This window comes from Citrus sinensis, chromosome 3, assembly GCF_022201045.2.
Source record: "Citrus sinensis cultivar Valencia sweet orange chromosome 3, DVS_A1.0, whole genome shotgun sequence".
NCBI lineage: Eukaryota > Viridiplantae > Streptophyta > Magnoliopsida > Sapindales > Rutaceae > Citrus > Citrus sinensis.
The window spans coordinates 6,403,674-6,429,989 of NC_068558.1; the positions used below are offsets into that span (position 1 = coordinate 6,403,674).

At 33.7% G+C, this 26,316-nt stretch overlaps 3 protein-coding genes and 1 long non-coding RNA gene across 7 annotated transcripts; 1 reads left to right on the forward strand and 3 right to left on the reverse strand.

Moving 5' to 3' along the window:
- Positions 1–5,468: 5,468 nt before the first annotated feature.
- Positions 5,469–7,257, reverse strand: LOC102615498 (zinc finger A20 and AN1 domain-containing stress-associated protein 1). Of its 2 annotated transcripts, XM_006477253.3 has the most exons (3): positions 7,027–7,257; positions 6,894–6,933; positions 5,469–6,208 (listed from the first exon to the last, which is right to left on the reverse strand). In XM_006477253.3, the coding sequence occupies exon 3, from the start codon at positions 6,169–6,171 to the stop codon at positions 5,656–5,658; it is 516 nt and encodes a 171-aa protein (XP_006477316.2). In that variant the 5' UTR covers positions 6,172–6,208; positions 6,894–6,933; positions 7,027–7,257; the 3' UTR covers positions 5,469–5,655. The 2 variants fall into 2 exon arrangements, with proteins under 2 accessions (XP_006477316.2, XP_006477315.2); XM_006477252.4 differs by having other exon boundaries at positions 6,894–7,256.
- Positions 7,258–14,469: 7,212 nt separating this feature from the next.
- Positions 14,470–15,526, forward strand: LOC102616014 (uncharacterized). Its single transcript, XR_008053397.1, has 2 exons — positions 14,470–14,944; positions 15,065–15,526. It is a non-coding gene; the product is annotated as an uncharacterized LOC102616014 (long non-coding RNA).
- A 689-nt stretch (positions 15,527–16,215) lies between these two features.
- Positions 16,216–19,994, reverse strand: LOC102616293 (uncharacterized). 3 transcript variants are annotated; one of them, XR_370529.4, is made up of 5 exons: positions 19,618–19,989; positions 19,080–19,158; positions 18,414–18,482; positions 16,653–16,826; positions 16,216–16,573 (listed from the first exon to the last, which is right to left on the reverse strand). XR_370529.4 is itself a non-coding variant. In XM_006477256.4 (5 exons), the coding sequence occupies exons 1-5, from the start codon at positions 19,899–19,901 to the stop codon at positions 16,512–16,514; spliced, it is 531 nt and encodes a 176-aa protein (XP_006477319.2). In that variant the 5' UTR covers positions 19,902–19,994; the 3' UTR covers positions 16,216–16,511. The 3 variants fall into 3 exon arrangements, 2 of the variants coding, with proteins under 2 accessions (XP_006477319.2, XP_006477318.2); XM_006477256.4 differs by having other exon boundaries at positions 16,790–16,826; positions 19,618–19,994; XM_006477255.4 differs by lacking the exon at positions 16,216–16,573 and having other exon boundaries at positions 16,652–16,826; positions 19,618–19,991.
- Positions 19,995–20,453: 459 nt separating this feature from the next.
- Positions 20,454–24,646, reverse strand: LOC102616887 (probable sodium/metabolite cotransporter BASS6, chloroplastic). The gene is made up of 9 exons (XM_006477257.4): positions 24,314–24,646; positions 24,169–24,207; positions 23,939–24,045; positions 23,339–23,466; positions 22,374–22,567; positions 22,053–22,305; positions 21,712–21,965; positions 21,566–21,648; positions 20,454–20,848 (listed from the first exon to the last, which is right to left on the reverse strand). The coding sequence occupies exons 1-9, from the start codon at positions 24,441–24,443 to the stop codon at positions 20,786–20,788; spliced, it is 1,251 nt and encodes a 416-aa protein (XP_006477320.2). The 5' UTR covers positions 24,444–24,646; the 3' UTR covers positions 20,454–20,785.
- Positions 24,647–26,316: the final 1,670 nt, after the last annotated feature.

Genomic DNA, 26,316 nt, shown 5'->3' on the forward strand with positions numbered 1-26,316 from the left:
TCCATGCAGTTATCCTTAATAAATCTTAGATTGTACCATTAGTAAGCATCAAATTCTAATTCTAAAAACAAATTCTAATTTATATTATTTAAATTTAAAAAATCAGAATAAACTAAAGCTAGTTTTAGTACGCATCAAATTTTTACTACTAAGAATTAAGAAAGGAGGACGGTCTACAGAGAACAGACTACGGTCTAGTCTCAGTGAGGTTTGGAATGAATTAAATGAACGAGGGAAAGGGAAGGCAGGTCTCGCAAATCATGACACTGGCTCCTCAAAATTTTCAAACTAGTAACTTCACAAGTTTCGGTTTAAATTTAGAAATCGTTAGGCGCAATGGAAACGAGACAATTTAAACAAAAGGCCTTGAGGACGCTTTTAATAATGGTTTCTTTTGGCTATCCTTTTGCAAAAGCATAATCTACAGTAGGCAATTATTGTCGGGGACATATTTTGGCATTGATTAAAATTAGCCACCAGATGGGGGCAGTCTTCAAAATGACTTAAAATTTGAAACTCTAACAGCAGGAGAAAGGATGGCAGAACTTTTGCATTAAAAATGGCAAAAGTGGCAAAAGTAAAGTGAATGTGCAAACCCTTCAGCTGGCACACACACAGTCAAACTCAAAGCAAGGAAAAAGACTATTAAACATCTTTTAAGAACAATAGTCTAAATACGCTTAATTTAAATGAAACTTGCCACTCGGCCAATGGCCAAGTGATCGAGCTGCTGTCCTCACAAAATCTCCATACAAATATTGTAGAGTTAAAATATTTATAAGTCATTTTTTATTGTGAAATGTGAGTGGAGTAAAAATATTCTTTGTTTGTAAAAGTTATTTGGTCTGTGAAAATTATTTATTTGGGCATGTACTTCATATAATTTAATGTAAATTTTAATTATGTATATCTGATTATAAATATCAGTGTGATATCTATTATAATAACAATCATAAATATCTATATAATATAATAATTTAATCTGTAATCAATATTTAAAAAAAGAAAGAAAAACTTGCACGCCTTTCTCATGCATGGCTGTTTAAGAGGCTCTTTTGATACCATAGTGCTCTGCCACTGTTTGCAAAGAAGTGCAGACCTTCTCCATCTTACCATTCAGATTCACTTATTGAAGTTCTACAGACAATGAGAGGACAATACTCCAAACCAAAGTGTTCGTACGGCAGTGCTTTTGACTCCAATAAGTGAAAAAGAAAAAGAAAAAGAAGCATGATCCTTTTTCTTCTTTTTAAAGTTTATTTATAGAATGTTAAATCTTTATCATTCTGTGTCAGAACTCATAGGTGAGATTTAATTTGCTTAATTCTAAATGACCAAAAATAATAGTATAAGACATTGACATTGTTGACATTAATTTTTTGTCAATTAGAGAAATAAATTAGTAGGACGATATAATAAATTAGATACAAAAGTGTAATTTACGCATTCAGCTTATTTTTATTGGTATATAAGGTGTAATTTCACTATTGAATAAGTTTTAAGATGTATTTTTTTTTTGGTTTAGTTATTTTCCCTCGCGCATACAAAGTTTTCTATTTATAAAACAATTTAGGTATCTTGAATCATCGATAACTCCTTTGATAATTTTTATCACTTAATTAGAGTTATGTTAACATTTATCTCCTTCTTATATTGAACTTTTTTTTTATATCAATATTTATCTCCTTCTTAAGCTCATGCCACGCTTTGAGAACTTCTAAATTCTTCTATTGGGTTTAGATAACACTTTTAATTATTAGACCCTGGTTGTTGAGTGATCTCTCGGATCTTTCAAGGTTGTGCTCTTGTACTATCACGCTCTCCTACAATCATGCCTATTTTATTTTTTAAGCTTCTCAACTCTTTATACTATCATGATATAGCTCTGCTCTCATGCAATTATACTCTCCTGCAGTCGTGGTTATTTGATATATGAGGCTTCATGCTCTTATACTCTCATGCAGTTGTGTTTATTTTACTTATTAAGTTTCCTACTACTAAGCTATCATGCTTTCATGTAGTTGTGCTTATTTAATTTAGAGAAATTATCAGTCATATACCTTTAAATGACACCAGTATCAAACGTGCTACAACACTTTTCAAGTGTATCACTCGTATACCCTAAGTTGACAAAACACTTCTGCTGTCCACCAATCCGTTAACTGCCGTTTGCGAGCGCTAACATCATAAGGGTAATCTAGTCTTTTTTTAAAAACGACATGTCATCCCATTTACCTAGTAAAAAACGACTTGTCATATGATATATTTTGATAAAAATGACATGTCATCCTATTTATCGGATAATTGTTAATAATTGCTAAAAAAAAAAGCTACTTTACAACCGAATCTACTCCTCCAAAATTTAACCTAAATTATTGAAGATCTACTCCTCCAAGCTCCAACTTGAATTTTTTATGGTATAATATGTATAATTATAAATAATATGTTGTTAATAATTTTTTATGGTATAAGATGGATATTTTTTATGGATAATTGTTAATAATATGTACCATTAATAATTCATATTTTTTTAATAAAAAATGTACTGTTAACAACAAAATAAAAAAAATATGTATTGAAAATTTACATTAATTTTCAAGGTAAATTTTTTTTTTACACCTCATTTTGAGTTTAAAGGGTAAAATATTCATTTTGCTCAAATTCTGTTAAATTCTTAACGGTAGTAAACGGAGAGGTGGACGTCAGAACTCTTTTGTTAATTTAGGGTATACGAGTGATATAAGCGAAAAGTGTTGCAGTACGTTTGATACTGGTGATATTTAAAAGTATACCGATGATAATTTCTCTTTAATTTATTAAACTTATTGCTATTAAGTTGTTATGTTTTAATACTCTCATGCTCTTACGCTTATTTAACTTTTCACATTTATTTTACAACATACATGAATGGTAAGGTCACTTAGAATTCGTTGCCATACATTTCACGTGGTGGGTCATGGTACCTGTAAGTAGGATCAATTTGCATACACTGAACGTGAATGAGAAGCTGACTGAGATGGCAATTGGCAAGGCAAAATCAACTTTGAGAAGACGGCGACCTCGCTCTAAGCAATTGGTGGTTCAGTCATATTCTTTAGCTGTCAAATATGCGTTGTAGTGAAAGACTAACAGTGATTTAACATTTGAACTAACTCCACCTTACTAACGGTTAAAATGTCCGCTATTCAAGAACCCTCTTCCACACTAGTACATACTTTATTCAACCAAAAGGAAACTCTTGTAATATAAATTATTCACATGGATGAAAATAACCCTAGACCTTGCGCGCATATATATGTGTGCGTGTGTGTGCATGTGTGCGTGTGTGTGTCAAAATTGAGCTTACAATAGTATATTTCTGGTCTCAATGCTCCAGTGAGCTAGGTTTTACAACTTTCGGCTCTTACTTATAATAGTTAGTTAGGTGGGTAGTGTAACTAGCCAAATCACGTATATTGGTGGCTTATGGTAATGTCACCATACTTGCCAAGATAGATTAGATGCAGAACATGTCATGCAAGTGAATACGGCCTAGGATCAAATTTTGTTTGTGATTATAGAGTAGTGATACTCTCCAGTCAAATTGTCAAAAAGTGACTACAGCCAATAGTTTCAATCCAAACGAATTTGAAAGTTTGTTAAGTCGTCTTTATGTTTATCATTGTAGCCTTAAAAGTTGAAAAGAATGATCATTCCTCTCACATGAACAGTGCGTGGACTCCACATATGCACTATTCATATGAGGGAGATGTATCTTACATGCATGTAAGATAGGGATTGCCTAAAAAGAAAGTAGCATAATGTGATGGAGATTTCCACCACTGGGATAATGAATGACATGAAGTGGTTCAATCGAGTTGGTGACTTGCAAGGAGAAAAGAGAGAGAGCATAGTCTGCTTCACCACCGTAGGCCTTATAATTAATTTAAAAGAAAGTCTGGTTATGTTGGAACCACTCTAAGGTAGAACACCCCTTCATAATCACACAATTAAAGGTCCGGCTATAATTCATGTTTTCACTTAGAGCAGCTTCAAGATACCCATAGCCTTTAAGAGATTTGAACCCGATTCATGCCGCAAACCTAATGGGTTCCTTTTATTTTTTTCTATCCCCTCTTACTCTGTCCTGAATAAGACTCTACAATCAAAAGTCTAGAGTAAGTGGTCCAGAAGAACAGTGAAAATGCAGAAAATAATTTGGCATTTGGTTTAGTTCCTGTCACTAGATTCTCTCCTATGCGTGCAGCGTGCCCACGAATTTTAAGCAAACGAACCAAAACGTGCCCCAAATGCTGAAAAAGTCTCCATTATTTTTTTAATGTTCAAGATATGCAGCAAGTACTGGCACATGATATGTTGCAAATTGCAACTCTTTTGCACATTTAAAGCCCAAACAGGATGCCGGTGCTACAATTTTAAAATAATATTTAACTATCAGACTCGTACCACCAACACTATCAGGTCCTTCAGTATGGTAGATTGCAACTGCAAACTAAAATGGCGAAGCATTCAAAGGCCATTCATAAAATCGATAACCTCTTTTTCTCAGCTTGGGCTCATGCACTGAGCCAAGGCATCAGTTTAGGCCACAAGTTTGATACAATGAACTCCTTTTGGTTTTTACTGATAAGATTTATCCACTGGGAAAAAGTTATCCCAGCGGGCCAGTAGGCCACCGATTCTTTGTAACTTCGCCACTCCCCGTTCAACAAATTGAGAAGAGTTTTACATAAGACTATTAAATCCAGTTCAAGCATATTGATTTTTTTTTTTGGGTTTATCATAATGGATTCGTGCGGATTCTTGAGCATGACTTGATGTTAATCAGGTTCATGTTGCAAGTCAGATAACTAGCAAAGTAGAGAACACAATGTTGAAGCCAGAAACAATAACGAGCTGCAGGAACTCGAAACAGGATTTGCTGCAAGGCAAGCTTTTTTCTATTTGTAAAGGTTTTACTATGTGCTGTATAACTACTCAACACACAATTTGACCTACACATAAGCTGGTTCACACAATCCAAATCATACAGCTATTCAAATTTCCAATGGATTATTCTGTTTGAAGTAGTTGAAATTCTACTGATGCCTTGGCCATATTGTTGGACTAAGGGAAGATAGAATTGCAATTTCTCTAATACAGATTGAGATCGCTACCAACAGCCATTAGTCACCAAGTGAACCATAGACTGACAATTCAAACACACTTTAAACTAGGTGGAAGGCAGCATGTTGATAGCCTTCCCTGAAGTACTAAAACAAGAAAAGTGGCAGTCCATGCCCAACTCTCTCCATCATCTCTCCATAAGAGACAATTCCAAAACACAAGCATACACATTCACAAAATCTAAATTCTGAGATCAAACTGGAACACTAACCAGCTAGCTGAGTAATGCTTTCAAAACAAGTTAAATGTTCTTTCATCTAAATAATTAGCATGCATATATATTATATAATAAAGACAATAGATGTGGGAAAGATTCTTCGCATTATATAGAGTATATCCAATGCAGATAGGAAACTACATTTACGAGTCCCTCCCAAGTCCTGACCAACACTAACAAGAACAGCAGGAAAGAAAGCTAAGCTAAATCAACAATAACCCAACCGACGACAATTACCATACCAAAGCAAACCAAATTACCAGACTCTGATTTCAGATCCTGTCCAGCTTATCAGCTTTAACAACAGGATTTGCTTTGGCAATAGCATCTCGACCAGTAACCTTAAAATCAAATGTACAATCATGCTTCTCTGGGTACCGATGGATTCCACAGAAAGTACTCCCGCACTTACACTTGAACCCTGTCAATCCGACCTTCTTGTTGCAACTCAAGCACCTGGTAGGCCCCTTGGCTTGGGGCTCAGGCTGATCAACACTCAACTGTTGAGAGGCCGCAGCAGACGACGAGGAACCCACAAAGGGCTCAGCAGCCACCTTGGCAGTCTCCAATTCTGGCGTCTGATGGATTTGCTTCGGTGACTTCAAATTGAGAGATTTCTCCATAGCGGCTTTTGCGGAGGCAGCTTGGTCCTCCTTAACCCGCAAATCCCTGTAACACTTTGAGCATAAGCCCATATTCGCCGCAGTGCCGAAGAAGCCACAACCGTTGACGCAGAGCTTTGGCTCAGATGTGGTGTAGCTGGTTCCATCGCTTTGTTCTGAACCCATCTTTTTTCCGAATTAGGGTTTTGGATCTTCTCGGACTCTGCAATTGCCAATTAGTGTCTTTTAGTTTTTTAAAACTTTCTCGTGAAAAACAGAGCAGTCAAATAGTCAATAAGAAAGAAAAATCGCAAACATGAAAACTCCACACACATAATCGCCCCATTATATAGATTGTGGTTTATTAGTTTTCCCAATATTCCGAATACTGACATCATGTAAAAAGACTACAGTGCCCTCCTCTGCATGGTTAAAAACAACAGTAGTGGTGGGTAGACATGGAAAATCAGGATTTATTGTGAGGCGGTTGTCGTAAATGGAAAGACAAATTCCGTGAAGGACCAGAAGAACTCGCACTAGTTAAGGATAATCATAATTTAATTGCACAAGGATTTTATTTAATATGCGAAAAGACGCAATTACCCTCTCCCGACTTCTTCGGTCTCAAAACTATTGAGGACAAATAATAAATTTAAACGCACCGGGGCACTGTCTCGAAGACAAACTCATTTATTATTGTTATTATTATTATTTAAATTAACACCAACTAGCTAGACTTGATCTGAACCGTCCAAACTGCAGAATTTGACACAGATTAAAAATAAAATAAAAATCAAGAGGTTGCTGAGCTACATTTTACCTCGAATAAACATCAAATCCATCATTTCTTCCTTTCCAAACTAAAAATAAGAAAAAAAAAACCAGATAAGGTTTGGGTAATATGATACCTGTTACAGCAGGACCCGCCGCGATCTATCTCTTCTGTTTCTGTGTGTAAATCAACCGATGAGATCAGAGTGAAGGAAAAATTATGATATCTATCGATTAACAAAAGAACGAAAGAGAAATTTATTTTGGTACCAAATGGGAAGCGCAGGAGCAGAACCGCGGTGCTGGTTCTGGTTTTGGTTTCGGTCGATAGAGTTGGGTTGAGGAAAGACAAAACTGAAATGAACGACCCCCTGTTTTTATGTTTGTTTCTACGGGCACCCCACGGTTTTATGTCGGTTTAGCATAGATACACTGTATTTCTTTTCAAATGAACATCCAATTTGGATGCTTTTCTAGCTGTTAAATTGATCCAAGATCTTGACCTGACGTCATTATGTTACAATCAGACGGTTTGCGTGTGTGATTGTAATTTGTACGTTTAATTTCGTGGACCATTAAAGGAAGTTTATGTGAATTTGTTTAATTTAAAATAAAATAAAGTTGCTTTCAGAAAAAGGAAGAGCGTCTTTGTGGTGAGATGCTCGCTTTTAAAAACACCCTTCGTTAGCACGCTTCTTCCCGATGCAAGCTATCGGCGAACCCGGTCGGTTTAATCTAGGCGGTAAATTGTTTGAACCGAATACTCATAGAACCGCATCGGTCACGCTCTTGGCCGGCTACGGCTTCCTAGCAGTTAAGATTTTGGTTTTGGTTTCCATCAATCCCACGCGCGTACGTGTTGGGGAATATATTTTGGTTGGATTCAATCACTACGAAACGAGGAGTGCACAGTTGGCACGTTGGATACACGATATCTGAAGCGATTGGGAAAGGTCATGAGCATTGAAAGTTAAGAGGGTTAGGGCGTGGGGCCCGTTATGTCGTCATCCCGTGGTAAGGATGTCAGGCAAAAGGAGCGGCTTTTCGGGCTGTTTGAAGATTTTTGTTTCCGGCTTTATAGCCAGCTGGGGAGTGTGGTGGTGTCAGCCTAGTTATCAAGGTGTTCGGCAATATTTTTAATTAAATTTTGGTAATTTAGTAATTTTTTTTCTTAATTACTATTTTACAGTTATAATTTTTACTCCACATCAGTTACAACTTAAAAGATATAACACTTTATTTTCAAACACATCTTTAGTCATGTTACATGATCATGTAATATACATGATTCTTCCACAACCATTAGATAAAAATTCAACGATTATGAAAATAACATAATATATTATCTTATATTTTCATAATCGTTGGATAAAATATCTTATATTTTCATAACCGTTGGATTTTTATCCAATAGTTGTGAAAGAATCATGTATCTTACATGATAATATAAGATAACAACCTCATTTATTTTCTTTTGCTCCTTTGAACAAAAATTATAACCAATTACCATTAATTCATTTTTTTAAATGGATAATTATGTTTTCTTCCTCTCTATTTTTTTGCCAACTGGTGTTGCAAAGACTTTTTTTTTTCCACCTTTCTAACTATTTGTTTTTAGTTTTCTTGAACGGCAAGTTCATTTTTTTCTAGTGCGGGTGTGAATTTATATAGGTGAACTCAAACTTCTTATCAATCCAAGAGATTTTATCAATTTAATTAATTAATTATACATGTAAAAAACTAATTAACTATAAACAAGTTTACTACACGAAATTAAGATGTTTTATAATTATACTAGGATAGTATTTTTCTTAGATAATAGGAGGATACATTGGATTAAGGGACTTGGCTAGTAAAGTGACATAAAAAATTAGGTGACACCAAAAATTAGCATCGACTTCAATTCATTGGGAAAGAAGAATCGGCCAATGTTTTACATCAGGCCAATGGAGGAAGAGCCCACATAAAGTCAGACTTTGGCCCAGTGAGGTTAGAGATTTGGCCCAGTTAAGTTCGAGGTTCCATGGTGGCATTAACCACACCCAATGTCCTTTAAAAACCCATTTCAGAAATATAAGTATTTTATTTTTTTGAAGAACCCATTAAATAATTTTAAAAAATTTATTTTTCTATCAACACTTAGTTTTTTTTTTTTTTTTTGCTTAACTTTTGTAGCGTTACACATTTTTTCCCCAGAGGACAATTAAAAAGTGTTACAATTAAAAAAAGGGAACAAAATCACTAAGAGGGATTTTTACGTTCTTTTCCTGGAAACAAACAACAATCTCATTAATGACAAACCAAATGCATGAGTCATATTCAAATCATATCCATACTCATTACAAGATGTCAAATTACAAGAAACCTATTACAATAAACAATGAAAACAAAAATTACAGGCTTATCAATGTGTCAACATGAACGATCCAATAAACAATTAAACCAAAATATTAGTAATAATAATAATAATTCCTACACTCATTCGCAATAACCCCTACGCTTGCACAGTAAGAATTTCAAATTTTCAAAAGCATTGTTTTCAAATTTAACGCCAATTTTCAAAACAATAAAGTTTATTTTTCAAATATAATAAATTGTCTATCAAGCATATATTATATTGTTTTCTGAATATATAAATAGAATATTATAAAGTATTACTCATAACCTTTAAAACATTTTATCTATTTCAGAATAAACTTTTAATTGGATCAATTGATCACCAGAAAGACCTTTACAAAAGGCAATTGAATGTCATCCAATTTTTTTTATTTTATTTTATTGACTATAAGCGAACGCACAAATTATAGCATTTCTCAAGAAGAAAAAATTCTATCAACAAATTTTGCAAGTTTGTGAGCTATAATTTGCCGCCGCTTCTGCCATAAGATTTTGTAATATTGTCAATGGCAGGCCCGATTGGCACTGACTATTAAGTAGGGGAAGGTGGCTAATGCTAATGGAGAATGCGTAAGCAGCCATGATTACACCAATTTGTTTCTTCTTAGTTATAAGTATTGCCATAGCCTCTCATATTCGTTGTGTATAATTATTCAAAATCATGCCAATTCTATACCACAAGCTTATTTAGCTTGAGTCATATTCAAGGAAATTGAGTCACGGGCAACTAAAATTGATGACTATTGTTGAGCAACTACATATGAGGATGATTTTTCAGAGCAATCTCAATTAATTAATATTATTACTACATATGCGATATTCATAATATGAATACTATTCTCAAAGAGCATGCTTAAAGTGTCTTAAGCGTCTAATTACAATTCATTATTTACTTAATTATTGGAGAGCCTTTTGAACAAGTACAATACTCATTTCTTCCTATATAATTTAAGAAACTCAAAATCAAAGATAAGGCGTCTAAAAGTTGAAATAATGCATGTATTAACTATATGCATAAGAGTAATGCTAGATTTATAAATTGAGATATATTGTATTTTAATTAATGTAAAACTTATTATATCACTACTCATTAATTGACATCACGTAATTGTTTTTTTTTTCAATTACATGAGACTATTGCTCGTAGTATAATTCATATTACATGAGATTACATTGGTATTTATAATTAGATTATTACTGACACTGTCCAAATATCTGTCATCTCTAATATTCGAGAGACGTCTACTCCACTCACATTTTTACTCTCTCTAATATTCTAGTGACGTTTATACCACTCACATTTCGTACGAGAGAAAATTGCCTCCACTCTAATCCACTTACATTCCATAAGGGCGAAGACTGCCTCTGTTCCATTATTTATCCTCTCTGATATTCAAGGAATGCCTACTCTACACATACTTAGTAAATATCAGACAATTATTAGCACTCCGTTGATTTTTATCCTCTCTAATATTCAATGAACACATATCCTTTTATGCCTGGTTCGTGGTATTATTTACTCTCTCTAATATTCGACAGACGTCTACTCTACTTACACTTCAAAAATATCAAATAACTATTAGCACTGCCCATATTTGTTACCCTCTCTAATATCCAAAAGACGCATATTCTACTCATATTTTTATCCTCTTCTGTAGTAGCTGCTTGTCAGACCTCCTTCTATGCCTAGTTCGTAGGTTGGACTATTCCCTTGCTGCTAGAGCATAGCAATTCTTGAGTTGCGATATGATAGAAGTAAGAAAATGTGGGTTAGTTGAGCGGCAATGCTAATAGAAGCAACAACTGCCATTTGCCCTTGAGGAATAAAGAGGAATCAGGGATAATGGAGCATGGAACGCCCCTTTTCTACAAAGTGATTCAAAGCTTCAATAATATGTTAGGTCCAATATTAAAGGGTTGTCTACTTCACTCACATTATTTTGTAAGGAATAAGACTTCCTCCATAATTGAGAAAGGATATTAAAACCCCATAATTACTTTTATGGGGGTTCAAACACTTGCTGTCACAACTCTAACACATTGTACTTAAGTTTTAGTACTTAATTTCTGTTCACATCAAAAAATATTTTTCTGATTTTTAGTACTTAATTTTTTATTTTAGTTGCTATTTATGTGATTTATTTAATCAATAAAAAAATATGAATAAAAAACATTTAAAAATAAGAAACTTATGCCGTTAGAGGGTTATTGGCTATTATAAAAACAGTAGGGGAGAAATTGACAATCTCCCCAATATTAATATAAAACTTGACAAAAGTATATAATGTGTGATTTTTATAGATTGGTTCTATGTTAATTGAGAAACTAAGTTTGTAAATGCATAAACATATAATTGGTTTCAATTGCTATAGTTCGAGCTAACAATATTTATTAATGGGTTCGGAGTATAAAATGATTGTGTTTGCAAATACAATAATAATAATAATAATAAAAACCTTTGTGAGTTTCTTCGTAACTAAACTAAACCAAACCAACTCTTCACTCTCTTTGAAATTTGCACACTCCCATTATAAATTCTCGAGTATACTCTTGGACTCTTGAAGATCTATGTACCATTATCGTCTAACAATCATTATACTTCATCAAGTGCGTATATACGCAAAACATTACGTAACCTTTAAAAATATCACCATAATGTACAAGTTGAAAAAATGTCACACACCTAATTTATTTCTTCGGGGGCATCAATCAAAATTGCCATGATGCGCTATGCACATGTGTATCTATGATCATGATAGTTATGACATGAGCAAAACACCAAATTATTTTTAGAAAATTAATCATTTTTTCTCATATTTTAAAATTAATCAAGACTCTTCACGTTAATAGTATTTTGTAAACTGTTAATTTTTTTAATATCAAAAGTAATTAGTGTTAACGTCCATTCATTTTTCAATTATCAAATTTGTCTATTACAAATGATTAATCTACTGTCAAGAAAGTGTATCAAATTTTTTAATATTATAATATCATAAGAGTTTGTGGTGAGTTATAAAATACGAGGGAGAAGTGAATAATTTCGCCAAACAAGAGGGGAGGAGGTGGGTTTTGATCATTTTCTCTTATAATGATGATGATGAAGGGCAATCGATGCTGGAGTGCAAATAGTTACATGGATTGGACGCGTTAATTGTAGTTGTGATGGACGATTGAAATTGATAAGGACCCGGGACCCATACGGTGAGCTTAATGCACAACCCACCATGATTGATGCATGTGAGCTAGCTATACGTCAAATTTGTGTACTGAATTTTCAGTACAGGTGAAAGAAGAAGAAGAAGAAGAGATAGGGACATTCATTTCTTTGTTGACAATTGCTTCCTATTTCAAGCCCTATTTGCAGAGAGCTTGTTGTGCTTCTAAGTTCTCTTCACATAGCTCCATTTTTTCCAGTCAAAATCAAAATGATTAGGGGTTCACTTGCACAGTATACACACGTATTTATTATCTCTTTTGCCCTAGCCGAAAAATTATTGTGATTAATTAATGCTAAACGTTTTGAGTAAAAGCTTGAGGTTTACTCATTCTCATTCTTCAATTTAAAATAGAAAGATGAACAGCCTAAGTTTACACAAGAGAATTATTTGATGGAGAACTACTCAATTAATCATCATGTTCTTTCGATTTTTTCATCATTGAATTTTCCTTTATTTTCTCTTTGGGTTGATGGGATGCAGTAATTATCAATTCCTAGTTTGGTATATATATAATTCTTATGAGGCTTGCAATGACTCATCGGAGGATGAATCCCATTATTAAGTTTCGTTAACAATTGTTGATTAACATTAAAAGTCAAAGGATTCAAGCAAATTAATTAATAATTTAACAAACTACCATATAAGCATGTCTAATAGTAGAAAGTGCATTGCAAATAAATGGACATGCAACTAATGCAATGTATCAATTAATTTAAGCAATCTTGAAAGGTTGGTGAAGAAAAATCTCATCCCTGCCCGTGCCTTGAGATGTTTTAGGTCATATCATGAACAAAATTTATATATATATATATATGTGTGTGTGTGTGTGTGTGTGTGTATTGTCATCATGTGATATCAATTAGGGAGAGAATATAAAGAGGAGATATATATGGAGTTTGCAATTGCAGCAGGCCTTTGATACAACATTTGACTCTTAGAAATTTGTGTTCAAAATGAGTATCATGAGAAATAATAAAAGTGGAGTAAAATGAAGATGCCACCCTCTTCTAATGGTCCACATTGCTAAAACCTAAAAAGCCAAAGAGAAACTAATGGATGGACATCCTATTATTATATATTATTATTTATACTTATAGTTTTTGCAATCTTACACTACCATTAATGGGGCCTAGCTAGTTGTTGCCGTGAAGCCACTTGTGATTTGCCTGACCATGCATGCAACGCTCGCCTTAATTAATTCCTTCACACAGTTGCCATCCTAGCATTATGCCACACAAGCAAATTAAACGTTTTAATCACAAGATTTATAGTTCATGTTATGAATTAGGGAGCCGCTCTTGATTTGACGAGCTTCAGTAATGATAGATTAATTTGCATTTTATTGCCGAAAGAAAACTCTAATGACCGTGAGAGAAAACCTTAATCAAGATATTCTCGACTTATTAAGTAATTACTATGTTATGGTCCGTGAAAAAATTAGAAAGCTAAATATTAGAGTATCTTCAAATAAAATTTTATTTTTTATTTGAAGAGTCATATAAATATTAAACACTTCAAAAGACACGTTAATTTAAATTATTCAAATAAGATTTATTTTTCACTCTTCAATATTGATGAGTGAGTTTTTCCCTCTTTTATTAATATATTTATTGAAAAGATAAGACTGCAATAATTATTATTTATATTTCCTTTCAAAAACATAACAACAATTCAATTTAATAATGAAAAGATTTGATTAAAATAATGTTAATTTATTCTTATTTGATGAATCTTTTGGAGGAGATTATATTTTTTCATGCACTTTATTTACCACATCAGTAAATAAATTAATATTTTAAAAGTAAAATTTAAAAAGATTTTTGAAGTTGCTCTTATTTCTTACCATCATACACACATCGGTAAAGTAAAATGAAAATATTGTAACAAGAAAGGACCCAGCAAAGCACTTTTTACTGTCAATTGGGAATTACTGTAGAAGACATTCTAGGTTGCACGAAGACCACCAAGTTATGAATTGCAAACACTTTCTCTGTAGGTGACCCAGATATAGAGTGTGTCCTAACAAAGCGAAATCATGAAGACAAACAGAGACATTAGAATGAATAACACTCATTAGCTATTGGTTATTTGGATGCTAAATACTGTTATTTACGAAGTTAAGCTGGAGAGCAAAAAGTGGTGGAACCTTCTATATAATCCATGTTCTAAGGCTTTATCGATTATATATCTTTGCTTGATCAAAATATAGAGATGAGATGATTCCCCTTTTGCAACTATCAGTCCAGCTGCCATCATTACTATGAAAGAGAAATCGTCTCAGCTCTCTCATATTTCACATCACATGCTCACCAGGGCACCACCCCCCATTATAGATATCATATAATTCAATAACTTACTAACACACCCACAATACCCATGCCACCTATATTTATAGAAACCTTACCCTTCCCACTCTTCTCTCAATTCTCGGTTTTCATTCATTCAACTTCACCACCTTCTTCGTCTTCTTCTAATCAAAGAATGTGTACCAACAACACACACTTGTTGCCTGCCTATGCTTCTAAGAGCAAGCATAGATCAAAACCTAAAGTTCAAATTTACGGGCTCACCAGGTATGCACCACATATGTATATTTTTCTTGGCTTCATTTATTTTAATTAAGAAGTTGTTCATAGTGGATGTTGTGCATGTGGATTTGGTGCTTACGCATGGGAGTGTTTGATCAATTGCAGAAGAAGATGTGAAGCAGAAGAGGGCAGGGATATGCAACTGAAGAACATAAAGCTCTACTTGGAGAACCAAAGTATCATTGAAGAGAATGAGAAGTTAAGGAAGCAAGCTAATCTTCTTCACCAAGAGAACTTAGCCTTAATGTCCGAGTTTCGAAAGAAGTTCTCACATTAATTAATTGGATCACTGCTCCAATCTCCACCGCCCTTTTTCTTCTTCGGCGCAAACAATTAATTATTGAACGTGGAACTATCATTTCCTAATTCCACTTCTCACCCTGTAGTCACATAATTCTCTTTAATTAGCTGTTATTTTTTTTTTCCTTTTTTGGGGGCTATATATATGTAGAAAATAAAGAAAAAATGATGGAATTGTTATTGTAGATGTTATGGTAAATTAGGTGTGCCCTTCATTTCACCAACTGTTTTGTTCTTTCAAGTATTACAAGGTGTGCCTTTTATTTACGACCCTTTGTATTCATCAGTATTCCAACGGTTGAATTTAATGCATACTAGCATTCAAACACAGATCATAAAGATTGATAAAAGCAAACTACTCTAAAATTGTATACACTCAAAAAAGATTTATAGATAAGAGTCTGGACCAGCTGATGGATCAAGAGACTCAAAAGATTTAAGGCAGCCGTCCCTGTAAGTAAGGAGGCTTTATGACTTCGTGCACAACTTATAGGGCAAGAACCATGATATGGAAAATCATACCAGTCATGCTAATAATTTATCTTTCTGCAGCCACTCTCATTACAGGGAAAAATTCTAGAATATTTCTAATGTATTACAACCAATTGATGCATGCATGCATGCCATGTGTAGTTGAATTTAATATAACCACAACTTGCATAGTGATTTTTCAAACTAAATGCACACATGTCATAGCATCATTTGCTTGTTGTATGACTGATATGATATCTTTGATGTATTCTAAAATTTCTCCATTAGAGAAAATACTATTGATTTATAAAGCTGTGCGTGTGTGTAAGCTGGAAGGGAGATGTGTGAATATAAGTCGGATTTTCAGATATGGAAGCTGTGACGCATGGCAAATGGGATGTAAATTGCTTAAAGTCGTGAGCTCATGATTGTCATCGGAAAAACCTTCATTACAAATTAACATTTGTTTTCAGAAAAGTTGCAAGAAATTTCAAACTCATATCGTCTGATGATAATTAAGCCAGAGCCGCAGTTCCGTCAAAAACTGCAAGTATAGTTAAATATGATGTCATAAATTACAATAAATAACCCAAAATAATATTTAATTGTATGTTAATCTAAACTGGAGAGTAAAGAGGTTTAGGTCAAGCCAGTTGGTTGGCAAATTCAAGAGGAATAAAATGTAAAAACATCATGGCAATTGACTGTAGCCTCCTTCCAGCCAATCCCCAAAAGGCATACAAAGTTCCTTATTATTATTGCGAGGAATTTTAGTGATTTTTCAAAATTTAGCCCCCGTGAAAATCCACTTAGGGAAGCTTCCAGCATGCCTTGTCTTGTTTCCTGCAAAAGGTCACGTATTTTATCAGCATTTGAACTAAAAGCCAGATTACTTCCAATCAGCAAAGGCTGCTTTACCTACCAATGTCGCATAGCAAGGGGGGAGTGATTAATTGTATGCTAATATATATACACACATATATAATCTTTAGAGATTCTGGGAGCGTTCTTCAGATGATTTGTATATGCGGTATGCAGCATAACACATTGTTGCGTTACCTATCACTGTCAGTGCTCCTTGAAGGGCAACCAGTACCTAAAAGCCATAGACAAACACCTGAATCATTTGAGACAGTTTTGTTTTAATCTGAAAAATCACGCTCTAAATCAAGTACAAGACAACAGATTAAATTTCAATGTTTAATAAACAGTCAAGTGTTTAAAAGTGTGTATTTTGGCATGCAAGGGAACATTAACTGGAATATATTATCGTATTTATCATTTGTACTTTGGACTACGAATTTGCCTGAATTATCAACACAGAATTGGTAAAACGATTGACCAAATCCATGTTCAGAAATTAAAAGTAAACCAAACTCGGTTCATTAAAAGAGAGCAATGACTATCAACTAGACATACTTAACACATAATTAACCAAGGATTAACTGGATCTTGAAATTAACATACACTGAACAGATTGACACAGATGAGAACGTGCAAGAGAACGTCCTTAGCCAAACCTATCAAGCTCACTATCACCCTTAGTACTTGTGAATTCAGTGCACAATAAGACAAAACAAACATTGGTATCATACAAGCTTCTAACTTTGCCCACCATTTGCCAAAGCACAATTGTGACATCTACAGTGTCAGGAATTAACACATTGCTATTCAAATAATTTACTAATTCTCAATCGAGTATCCATCAGATACGAACTTCTCGAGTTATGACAACAGCAATTTGTTAGATTTTCTGTATATATATTTAGAGCAGAATTGTCCTTTGCGTATTACTCATAGAATAACTGGTGACAAACGAAAAATCTTAGCATTGACAGGCATTATAATTCTAATAGGAGCAAAACTCAAAAGACAAAAAGCCACAAGCATGGTACTTGACCAGAAATGTATAGAAACTATTTTCGAAACGTAACTTGTTATAATAGTTCAATATGGTTATAAATGCATAAACAGAATTGAAATGATCTATTTGATTAGAATCTTTTTAATAATAGTTCCTCCAATTCAAGAAAATTCATTTTATTACTTAGAAATTATATTTGTAAATGATGATGATATATGTATGTATGTATGTATATCTATGTGTGTGTGTGTGTAGAGAATCTAATAAGGGATCTCTTACTTCAATAAAGTAAGGGATAAACTAAAAGACAAGAAAAACACACTCCAATATAATGTATTTTGATAAAATAAGGGATCCTTTTATTAGATAATGCCTCTACACACACACACACACACACACACACATATAGTCATTATTGAGTAAGAGATCCTTTACTTTATAAGCGAAAAGAAGAAAAAATACAAATTTCAATATAGTACAGCATAAAATATGCTGCATACAAGTATGTATTTTTTTTATCTTTTAACTTGTTCCTTACTTTATCCCTTAGTGGAAAATTACTATACAACACACACACACACACACACACACATATATAGAGAGTCCTTCTTTTATGACGACTTCCTCATATTAACAAAATCATGATGCCACTAAAATATAAAAAGCACATATTTCAATACATTGGAGATTTTTTTTTGTTTATTAGTACATTAAAATATGTGCTTTTTTGGTCTGTTAGTAATATTCTTATTTTGTTAAAATGAGGATGTCTTCATTAGAGGATTATATATAAATAAAAGAAAGAAAAGAATGGCTTACCTCAAGCGATTCGGAATTATAAAAGAAATGCCATGTGCATGCACAAAATGCTCCACCAAGCAGGGGTACCTAGACAATTGTTCATATTAGGATGGAAATGGAAGAAACAGAACCAACAAATTGACTGTGAAAACAAAGTGCTCTTGAAAACATTCTAAATCTAAATAACTGAACCTTGGGGAGTATGGGTAAAAAAAAAACCTGCAAACCTATCAAGTCTGGTCCTGCTAGATATGAAGCCTAACCTCCTTAATGAGAAAAATCAAGTGAATTCCTAACTAATGTAAGAGGTAAACTACAGTCACGGCTATGTAACATTCAAACTCTTTCCAAGAAGCCAACAAGAAAGATCAAAATGAACTTTAATAAATTAAAAGAAAGATCATCTATCCTATCAAACAATACTGAAACAAGTAGAACAATCATCTTTTAATCACTAACAAATAACAGTTTACCAAAGTAGTTCAGAATTACCATTCATGATTTTGCAAAATCATGCATAAACACAAAATCAGCCATTTAATACACTAATCACCGACTTCAATTTTTGAGATATATCAATTACTGACAAATTCAAACGTTTGAAATATATCAATTACTGGCAAATTCAACAATTTAGATATCTCAAATAGCAGAATGTACCATCAAAGTTTGAGAAGAACTCACCATACCCCAAGAGAGACCCTTCCATGATTCAAACCCAGATTTCTCCCCATATTGCCACACCAAAGCCATAGCGGTAATCCTTTTGAACAGAAAAATAAATTTAAATTTAATTATGCCTTCTTCATTTTCCGAAATGATAGAAGAACTTAAACCCCGCTACACCCTCACCTTGAACTAAAACCTTTAACATGAAAGCATCATTACTCTGCCGCTAACATGTTGACTACTGTCTACTGACATAAAGACGGATACTTGATCACATTACACAAATATAAAATTATTTGAAACTGTCCATTTACTGCAGCTCAATTCCTCCAGTTAGCTAACTTGATTCTGGGCATTTCATTTTCCGAGCAAGAAAATTCAGACTACACGTGCATATTTTAGCCACCAAACTTACAACCCAATGGCAACTTCCCATCAAAGAATGAATGAACCGAAAAATTAACATAACACCCACAATTTAAAACTAAAAGTAAATTCTGAAAAACCGCAGAAACAGAATCACCAGAAACTAACAAAAAAAAACCCTTATTACCACTCAGCGACACTGGACACGTGTATAGCCCAGGTGGGCAAGGACAAGGCATTGGCGGGTTCACTCAGCTGCAACGGTAACTCAGCAGCCGATACGGGTTCCAACAGAGTCAGGGCCAAACCAGCTCCAATGAGACCACCGATGGCCTTTCCTCGGCCATTAATTAAAGCGCTTTTAATAGGTTTTCGTGTACGAGTAGAGTTAGATAATAGCAGGGTTCTTTTGTGATTGTGCGTGGAGATTGGATTTGGCGGATGCAAGAGCAATGTTGTTGTGATTGCCATTTTTGGGCGCCTGGCGAGGGAGTGAAAGCCTGAGCTTTAATGAACGAATGGTACGCGGGTAATTCGGTTATACTTGGGATTAGGATCTTTATTATTTTGTTATTAAGTGAAGCGATAATGCTTCACCAAGAAATAACAATTTTCTTTTAAACAATATTCCTTTTTAATTTGATAATATAGAAAAATAAAAGATTATTTTTTAAATTTAATACATGAATTTTTATTGCACTCTCGTCACGTAAAAATTGAACAATATTATGTTCGCATAGTTGAGATAATTTGTATTCCCACTAATGTTATAAATAATATCACTATTTGATTGATAAGTAATAATTAATTATTAAATCTCATCACTTTTAACTCAAATAACAAAAATGATTTTTCATAAATAATCATTGAACAATATTATCTTCGCATGGTTAACTCACATTCATATTTACATGATCTCTTTATGAAAAATGATCTGGCATCAAAACAAAATCCTTTTAATTTAGAAATTTAATCTGATAGGTAAGAATTTAACTACAAAATATTGTGTACAAGGCAGAGAGAGACAACGAAAATAGGGGCAACATCAATATAAATATGATTGCTACTGAAGTTTAACAATTTTGAGTTTCATACGGATACATTCTCGAAGAAGATTAGCTCCCAAGTCGCAACACATTTCTGTGACTTCTTATGGCCTAAATCTCTGACTTTTCTTTTATGAGGATCTAAACCGATACAAAAAGAACCCGTTTCCTTATTGAGGCAGATGCTAATCTTAAGGCTACTAGCCTACTAGCCGTCTTGCCTCCAAAATGATTTCATCTTTAACTTCAAGAGCTCTTCCACAGGACAAATTTGCGGTAGATCAACAGTTGCAATACTTTGTTTTGCCTTTATTCACTCTTCTTCGCCCAAAGCATGACAAGGAAGAAGCCCATCAATGACATGATTACTGTCTGTACATCATTGAAAAACAGACTCAGAAACCCTTTTCAGATTCGAAAGCCAGTTAGTTAATTCACAAATCAATTAGAGACTGTCAGTCAATATAAATATCATATAAAACTAGTCTTTCCCTACGAAAGTATATTATACCACATACAATAAGTAAACTTCTTACTGTCTACATACGAAACACAGAACAACACACAATAAGTAAACTTCTTACTGTCTACATACGAAACACAGAACAACACAGGCCCCAATTGAGTTACTATATTTCTATATGACATTTGCAGCATCATATCACACAAGACAGTGGAGCAAATAAGAGCTAAAAACTTCAAGAGCTACTGCAAAATAAAATGTGGCATGAACTTGAGAAAAGACAATTTGAAACTCATTGCAGGATATTGAAGAATGTGAAACAAAATTTAGAGGAGATCTGACACATCGACATAGCTGCAAATAGAGATACAAATTTGGAACTGCATATATGCTGTATTAAAAAAAAAATTACTATTTTGGTTTATGCCACTAATGAACGCATTGCCTTGCCCCCACCAATATCAGAAAATATGGATTGGGAACTCAGTGATAAACTTGACAATCTGGCAAACTACTGGGCCTGGTGTTTACATGGTGTAAATTGTTGCTCAAATACAAAAATTCCTCAAATTAAAAAAAAAATGTAAATAATATGATTTGCATCACAAGTCAAGTCGTTGACTTACAGAGATAGCTGGCGGCACACTCACTAGAGGATCTTGGAAAAATCTATTAGCTAATGCAAGGGCCAGGAGACTGCTCTGCATTCCTGTGAAAGGAAAAATTCAGGTAGAAGAAGAATATAGTATCTTGTTATATAAAAACATCACACCTGTCTCATAGGATAGGGTTCTTTGCAGTGCTTTCACATCATGTGCCTCAGCGAAGGCCAAACCAGTAACGACATAACCAGCAACAAATGCTGACAAGTGAAATGTAATAATGAGCAACAAAATAGTGAGTCCAAAAGGGGACATAACAGACTCAATGTTAATAGCAAGCGGTGCTCCAACACAGCAAGCTGTCACAAGTACTGAAAGTGGAGGCAAGAACGGCCGAATAGCATTACAAATGCGGGGGAAAAACCTGTATGCACAGATATGTGAGACAGGTAAGGGCTTCTCAAAAAGAAATTTTCACTTCCAACAATTTGAACTTGAGATAGTGCATTACCGATTCAAAAGCAAACCTGCAGCAATTGGCACAACTACAATCTGCAAAATGCTGGACACCATTCCTTTTACATCAACAGGCAGTCTCTTTCCAATAAGCAAGAGTGATAAGAGTGGCGTAACAAAAACTGCAGTAGCGGTAGACAATGATGTCATCACAATGCTGAGGGGGGCCAGTGGAGGGTCTGTCAGAAAAGTTGCATAATTTGAGAGCTGCGCCCCACTAACACAAGAAACCAACATAATCCCTGCACCTGATTCATAGATTTGCATTATGTCAGTACACTCTCTCTTTATAAAAGGTTAGATAAACAGACCTCACCTATGGGAGTAGGAAGACCAAAAACTGAAACTGAAATCGTGCCAAAAATATATCCCAGAATAGGCTTCACCACAAATTGGCCAACATAACCAGCAAAAATAGCTGCAGGTCTCTTGAAGGCTTCAATAAAATCCTTTTCGCTGGAATTAACCCCAACTGCAAACATCAAAAAACCTAATGCAGGGGCATAGTACCTAGAATTGGATTAAACAATAAAATCATAAGCATATTATTTGTACAGTTTGCCTCACTCAATTACCTACTAGAATTTACTCCATATGATGTAGTCCACAAATGTCCTAATCAGTGATCAAAACAGAACTTTTCCTCAGAAATGGCAAAAGATTTTCTCAAACACAATATTATATCGTACCATTACCAAAATTGAAGCACCATCCTAATCTTGAAGAATGGTTAAATAAACACTAACTGATATGTGAATTTGTTGCATTTTAATTAATCATTCTTTTATACATATGAATTTATTTGATTTGACAAACAATTGCTTGTTTACTGTTGGTTAGTTGATACTGAAACCCAATCCAGGTTTAAGGCACAAACAAATTCACGCCTCCCAACTCTTAGAAGCATAAATATATTTACAAAACACATCTCTATATTTAATGATTATTTAGATAACAAACAATTAAGTTTCCTAGTGTTTTGTGTTTCACTTTCAGTTTGTTGGTGGGTTTAGCCACATTTTCTGCACTTCCCTGTTTCCAAACACACAGACTCAAACCTTGTGGTTTCATTATCAACATTTCTTTATTTATTGCTCCACCAGAAAATGAGTGACCGGGAGTTTTTTAAACATCATCTCACCGCTGATCTCCGAGCATTGAAATTATACAAATTAGACAGAAATGATCTTTCCTTCATGTTTCTCATGAATGCAAATTAACACAATGTTACTACTGTACAGATGTTAAACAAGTCATTCATCTAAAGAAAAATTTACTAACCTGGCCGTAAACCATGTGAAAGAAGGAGGAAAGACAAGAGCCAACATTGTACTACCAAGGACTACATGAGGCAGAAAGGAATTTGATTGTTTCAAGATATTCACAAGGGAAAACTCCTGATTAAGCACCTAGATCATGAAACACAAAAACTGCTATTAAAACAGGCCTAACATGCTGTGTCGATGACACATACAAATATATAAACACAAACTAAAAAACTTAAGCTGTTGAGCCCTCTAACAAATACACATTCGCATGTCTAATTATTAGAGTAAATTCCATATTTAAGCCTCAACTTGAATTGAAAGCAAAATTTTATTCCACCCATTTGTATAATTGCATTCAGTTATAATTCTCTGTTATGTTGTCATATACTTGTAAAATTATTTTTTCAGTTTAAACTCCCAGAGGGCCAGAGCCTAAATATATGCCACACGTTTTCATTCACCTTAATGATTGAGTATATAATTTGCCTAAAAGTAGAAGCCATCTACTTGCATACAAGCAATACAATAAAACAACAAAATTTGCATTAAGTCACTGTAAAACCGTTAATGTTAAAACACACATAAACATTGTAAACTTCTAAAGTGAACGTACCTGATTAGATTCGGTAACGTAATTCCGATCCGGATCCTGATCAAAAGGACCCGAAATGTTCTCTGACACAGAGTTAGTCACAAAATTCCTGGAGCTCCCAAATTTTACTTCAAAATTCCGAGAACAAATAAAATAATAATAATAATAAAATACACCCACTTAAAGCCACTGAAAACAAAACAGGCACTGGACGTAAAAACCGAATTTGAAAGCGAAGAAAGCACACTTACAGTTGCTATGAGAAATCGAACGAAAATGAACTGGGCACCCTGTAATCATAATAGCAAAATCATAAAAAAAAAACAAAAACAAAGTTAAGTCATTATGATAAAAGCAAAAAAAAAAAAAAAGAGTTGAAAAAACAAAGAAACAAACATGAAGTCGAGAACGAGAGTGAGCGATTTCGCGGCAAAACAGGGATGTTATGCTTTGAAATTGTGAGGGAAAATGTTTTGGAATTGAAACGTGAGCGTTGAGCTTGCAGCATGTTAGCATTTAGATTCATCTTCACAAAACCAAGTTAATTTTTTTTTTTAAGAAAAAAAAGTATGAACTTTTGAATTTGCAACAGGGAAGACTCAAAGAGACTTCATTTTGTATTTCGCCGAAGGAAGAATCTTTCATAATCTCAATATTCAGTATCTAAAATGGGCTGCACATTTTTTTTTTTTAATGCGATGGGCTGCTCTGAGTCAAAATGTTTTCGTTTTTCTTTTTTAAAATCATTGTGTTTAGGTGGGGGAGTCTAGCTGGGGTTATGGAATATTTTGGACTATCTAAGCTAAATTTATTAAAAATTATTTTGTAACTCATATAATTAATATTTATAAATTCACGCTTGAATAAATAAGAAGACTAAATTCACTCTATAATTAAAGAAGCAAATAACCTTATAATATATTTGTGGGGGTTCAAACTACTGCCCTCCAACAGTCCTAACCACTTATCCTTTTAATCCCAACTTAACCAAATTTAAAATTTATTTTAGGTTTCAATTTTGTTCGGGTAAATTTATTTAAGGTTTCAGTTTAGTTCAGGTTGACCTTAAAAATTATTGTCTCAAGATCGATCAAGTTGATTAATGGGTACAGATTTAATTCGAATTGAATAATCAACTCAATTGGATTGAAAAGAAAGAAATAATATTAACAATCCAATCGTAATTAAAAGTTTCACGCAAAGTCACAACCAGAAACACAGTTGCAACCTTTTCTTCTTCTTTGGTTGCCAAATCCTTGGCATCTGCGGGCAAAAAACAACTTCTTCTTCTTTGACGTTGCAATTTTAATTAATAGTTAATTTCAGTTAATTGTTCATTAATCTTTCATACTAATTGTTAAATATAAAACGCTTAGTTGTTAATTACTTAATTTTGGATAGGATTTGATAAATAATGAATTTATTTGCTGATTAGTTTTTTTTTTTTTTAATTTGAGAGAATAAATTTATAGGATTGCAGTTTATAACTTAAAATGAACCCGAATTTTTAACACAAACCAAACTAAAGCGAAAATTAAAATGTCCACGGTCCACCCCCCCTAATTAAAAGGCTTCTCTAGAATTTCACAAAATTAATTGCTAGTATCTTTTTCTTTTTCTTAAATGTTTGGATAGGAATTACCTCAAAAAGACATTTAAGATTAGTCAAGTTATGCCACAATATTTAAAACATGTCCATTGCATTTATGATATTTCAGGATTTGTTAGTTAGTTAGATGGTGTTCAGGCTTTCTCAAAGATTGATTTGTGCAGTGGATATCATCATATCAGAATTAAGTCGGAGAGATAAGTGGAAGACAGTGTTTCAAGACGAAGGAAGGGTTGTATGAGTATTTTGAGATGCCATTCAGGTTATCAAATGCGTCAAGTGCTTTTATGCGTTTAATGAATTAAGTTCTTAATTTTTATTTTTTTTTGCAAATTTGTTGTAGTGTATTTTGACAATATTTTGATTTATTCTATTGACGTAGAGACACAATTAGAGCATCTAAGAATGATTATGGAGGTGTTGGGAAAGAATAAGCTTAACATTAATCTAAAAAAAGTGTAGCTTTTTGCCGAGTAATATGGACTCTCTGGCTTTTATAGTTGGTGTAGTTGGAATTCGATCTATTGAGTTGAAGATACAAACTTTTAGAGAAAGGCCTGTTCCCAAGATTATGGGTGAAGTAAGGAGCTTTCACGAGTGGGTGACATATTGTAGGAGATTTATTCACAGTTTTAACACTATAACTGCATCTATTACGAAATGCTTAAAGAAAGGAAAGTTCAAATAGAGAGACGAGTAAGAAGTTTTGCTTTATTGAAGGAGAAGTTGTATATCGCTTCTATGTTAGCCTTACCAAACTTGGACAAGTTGTTTAAGATCAATTGTGATG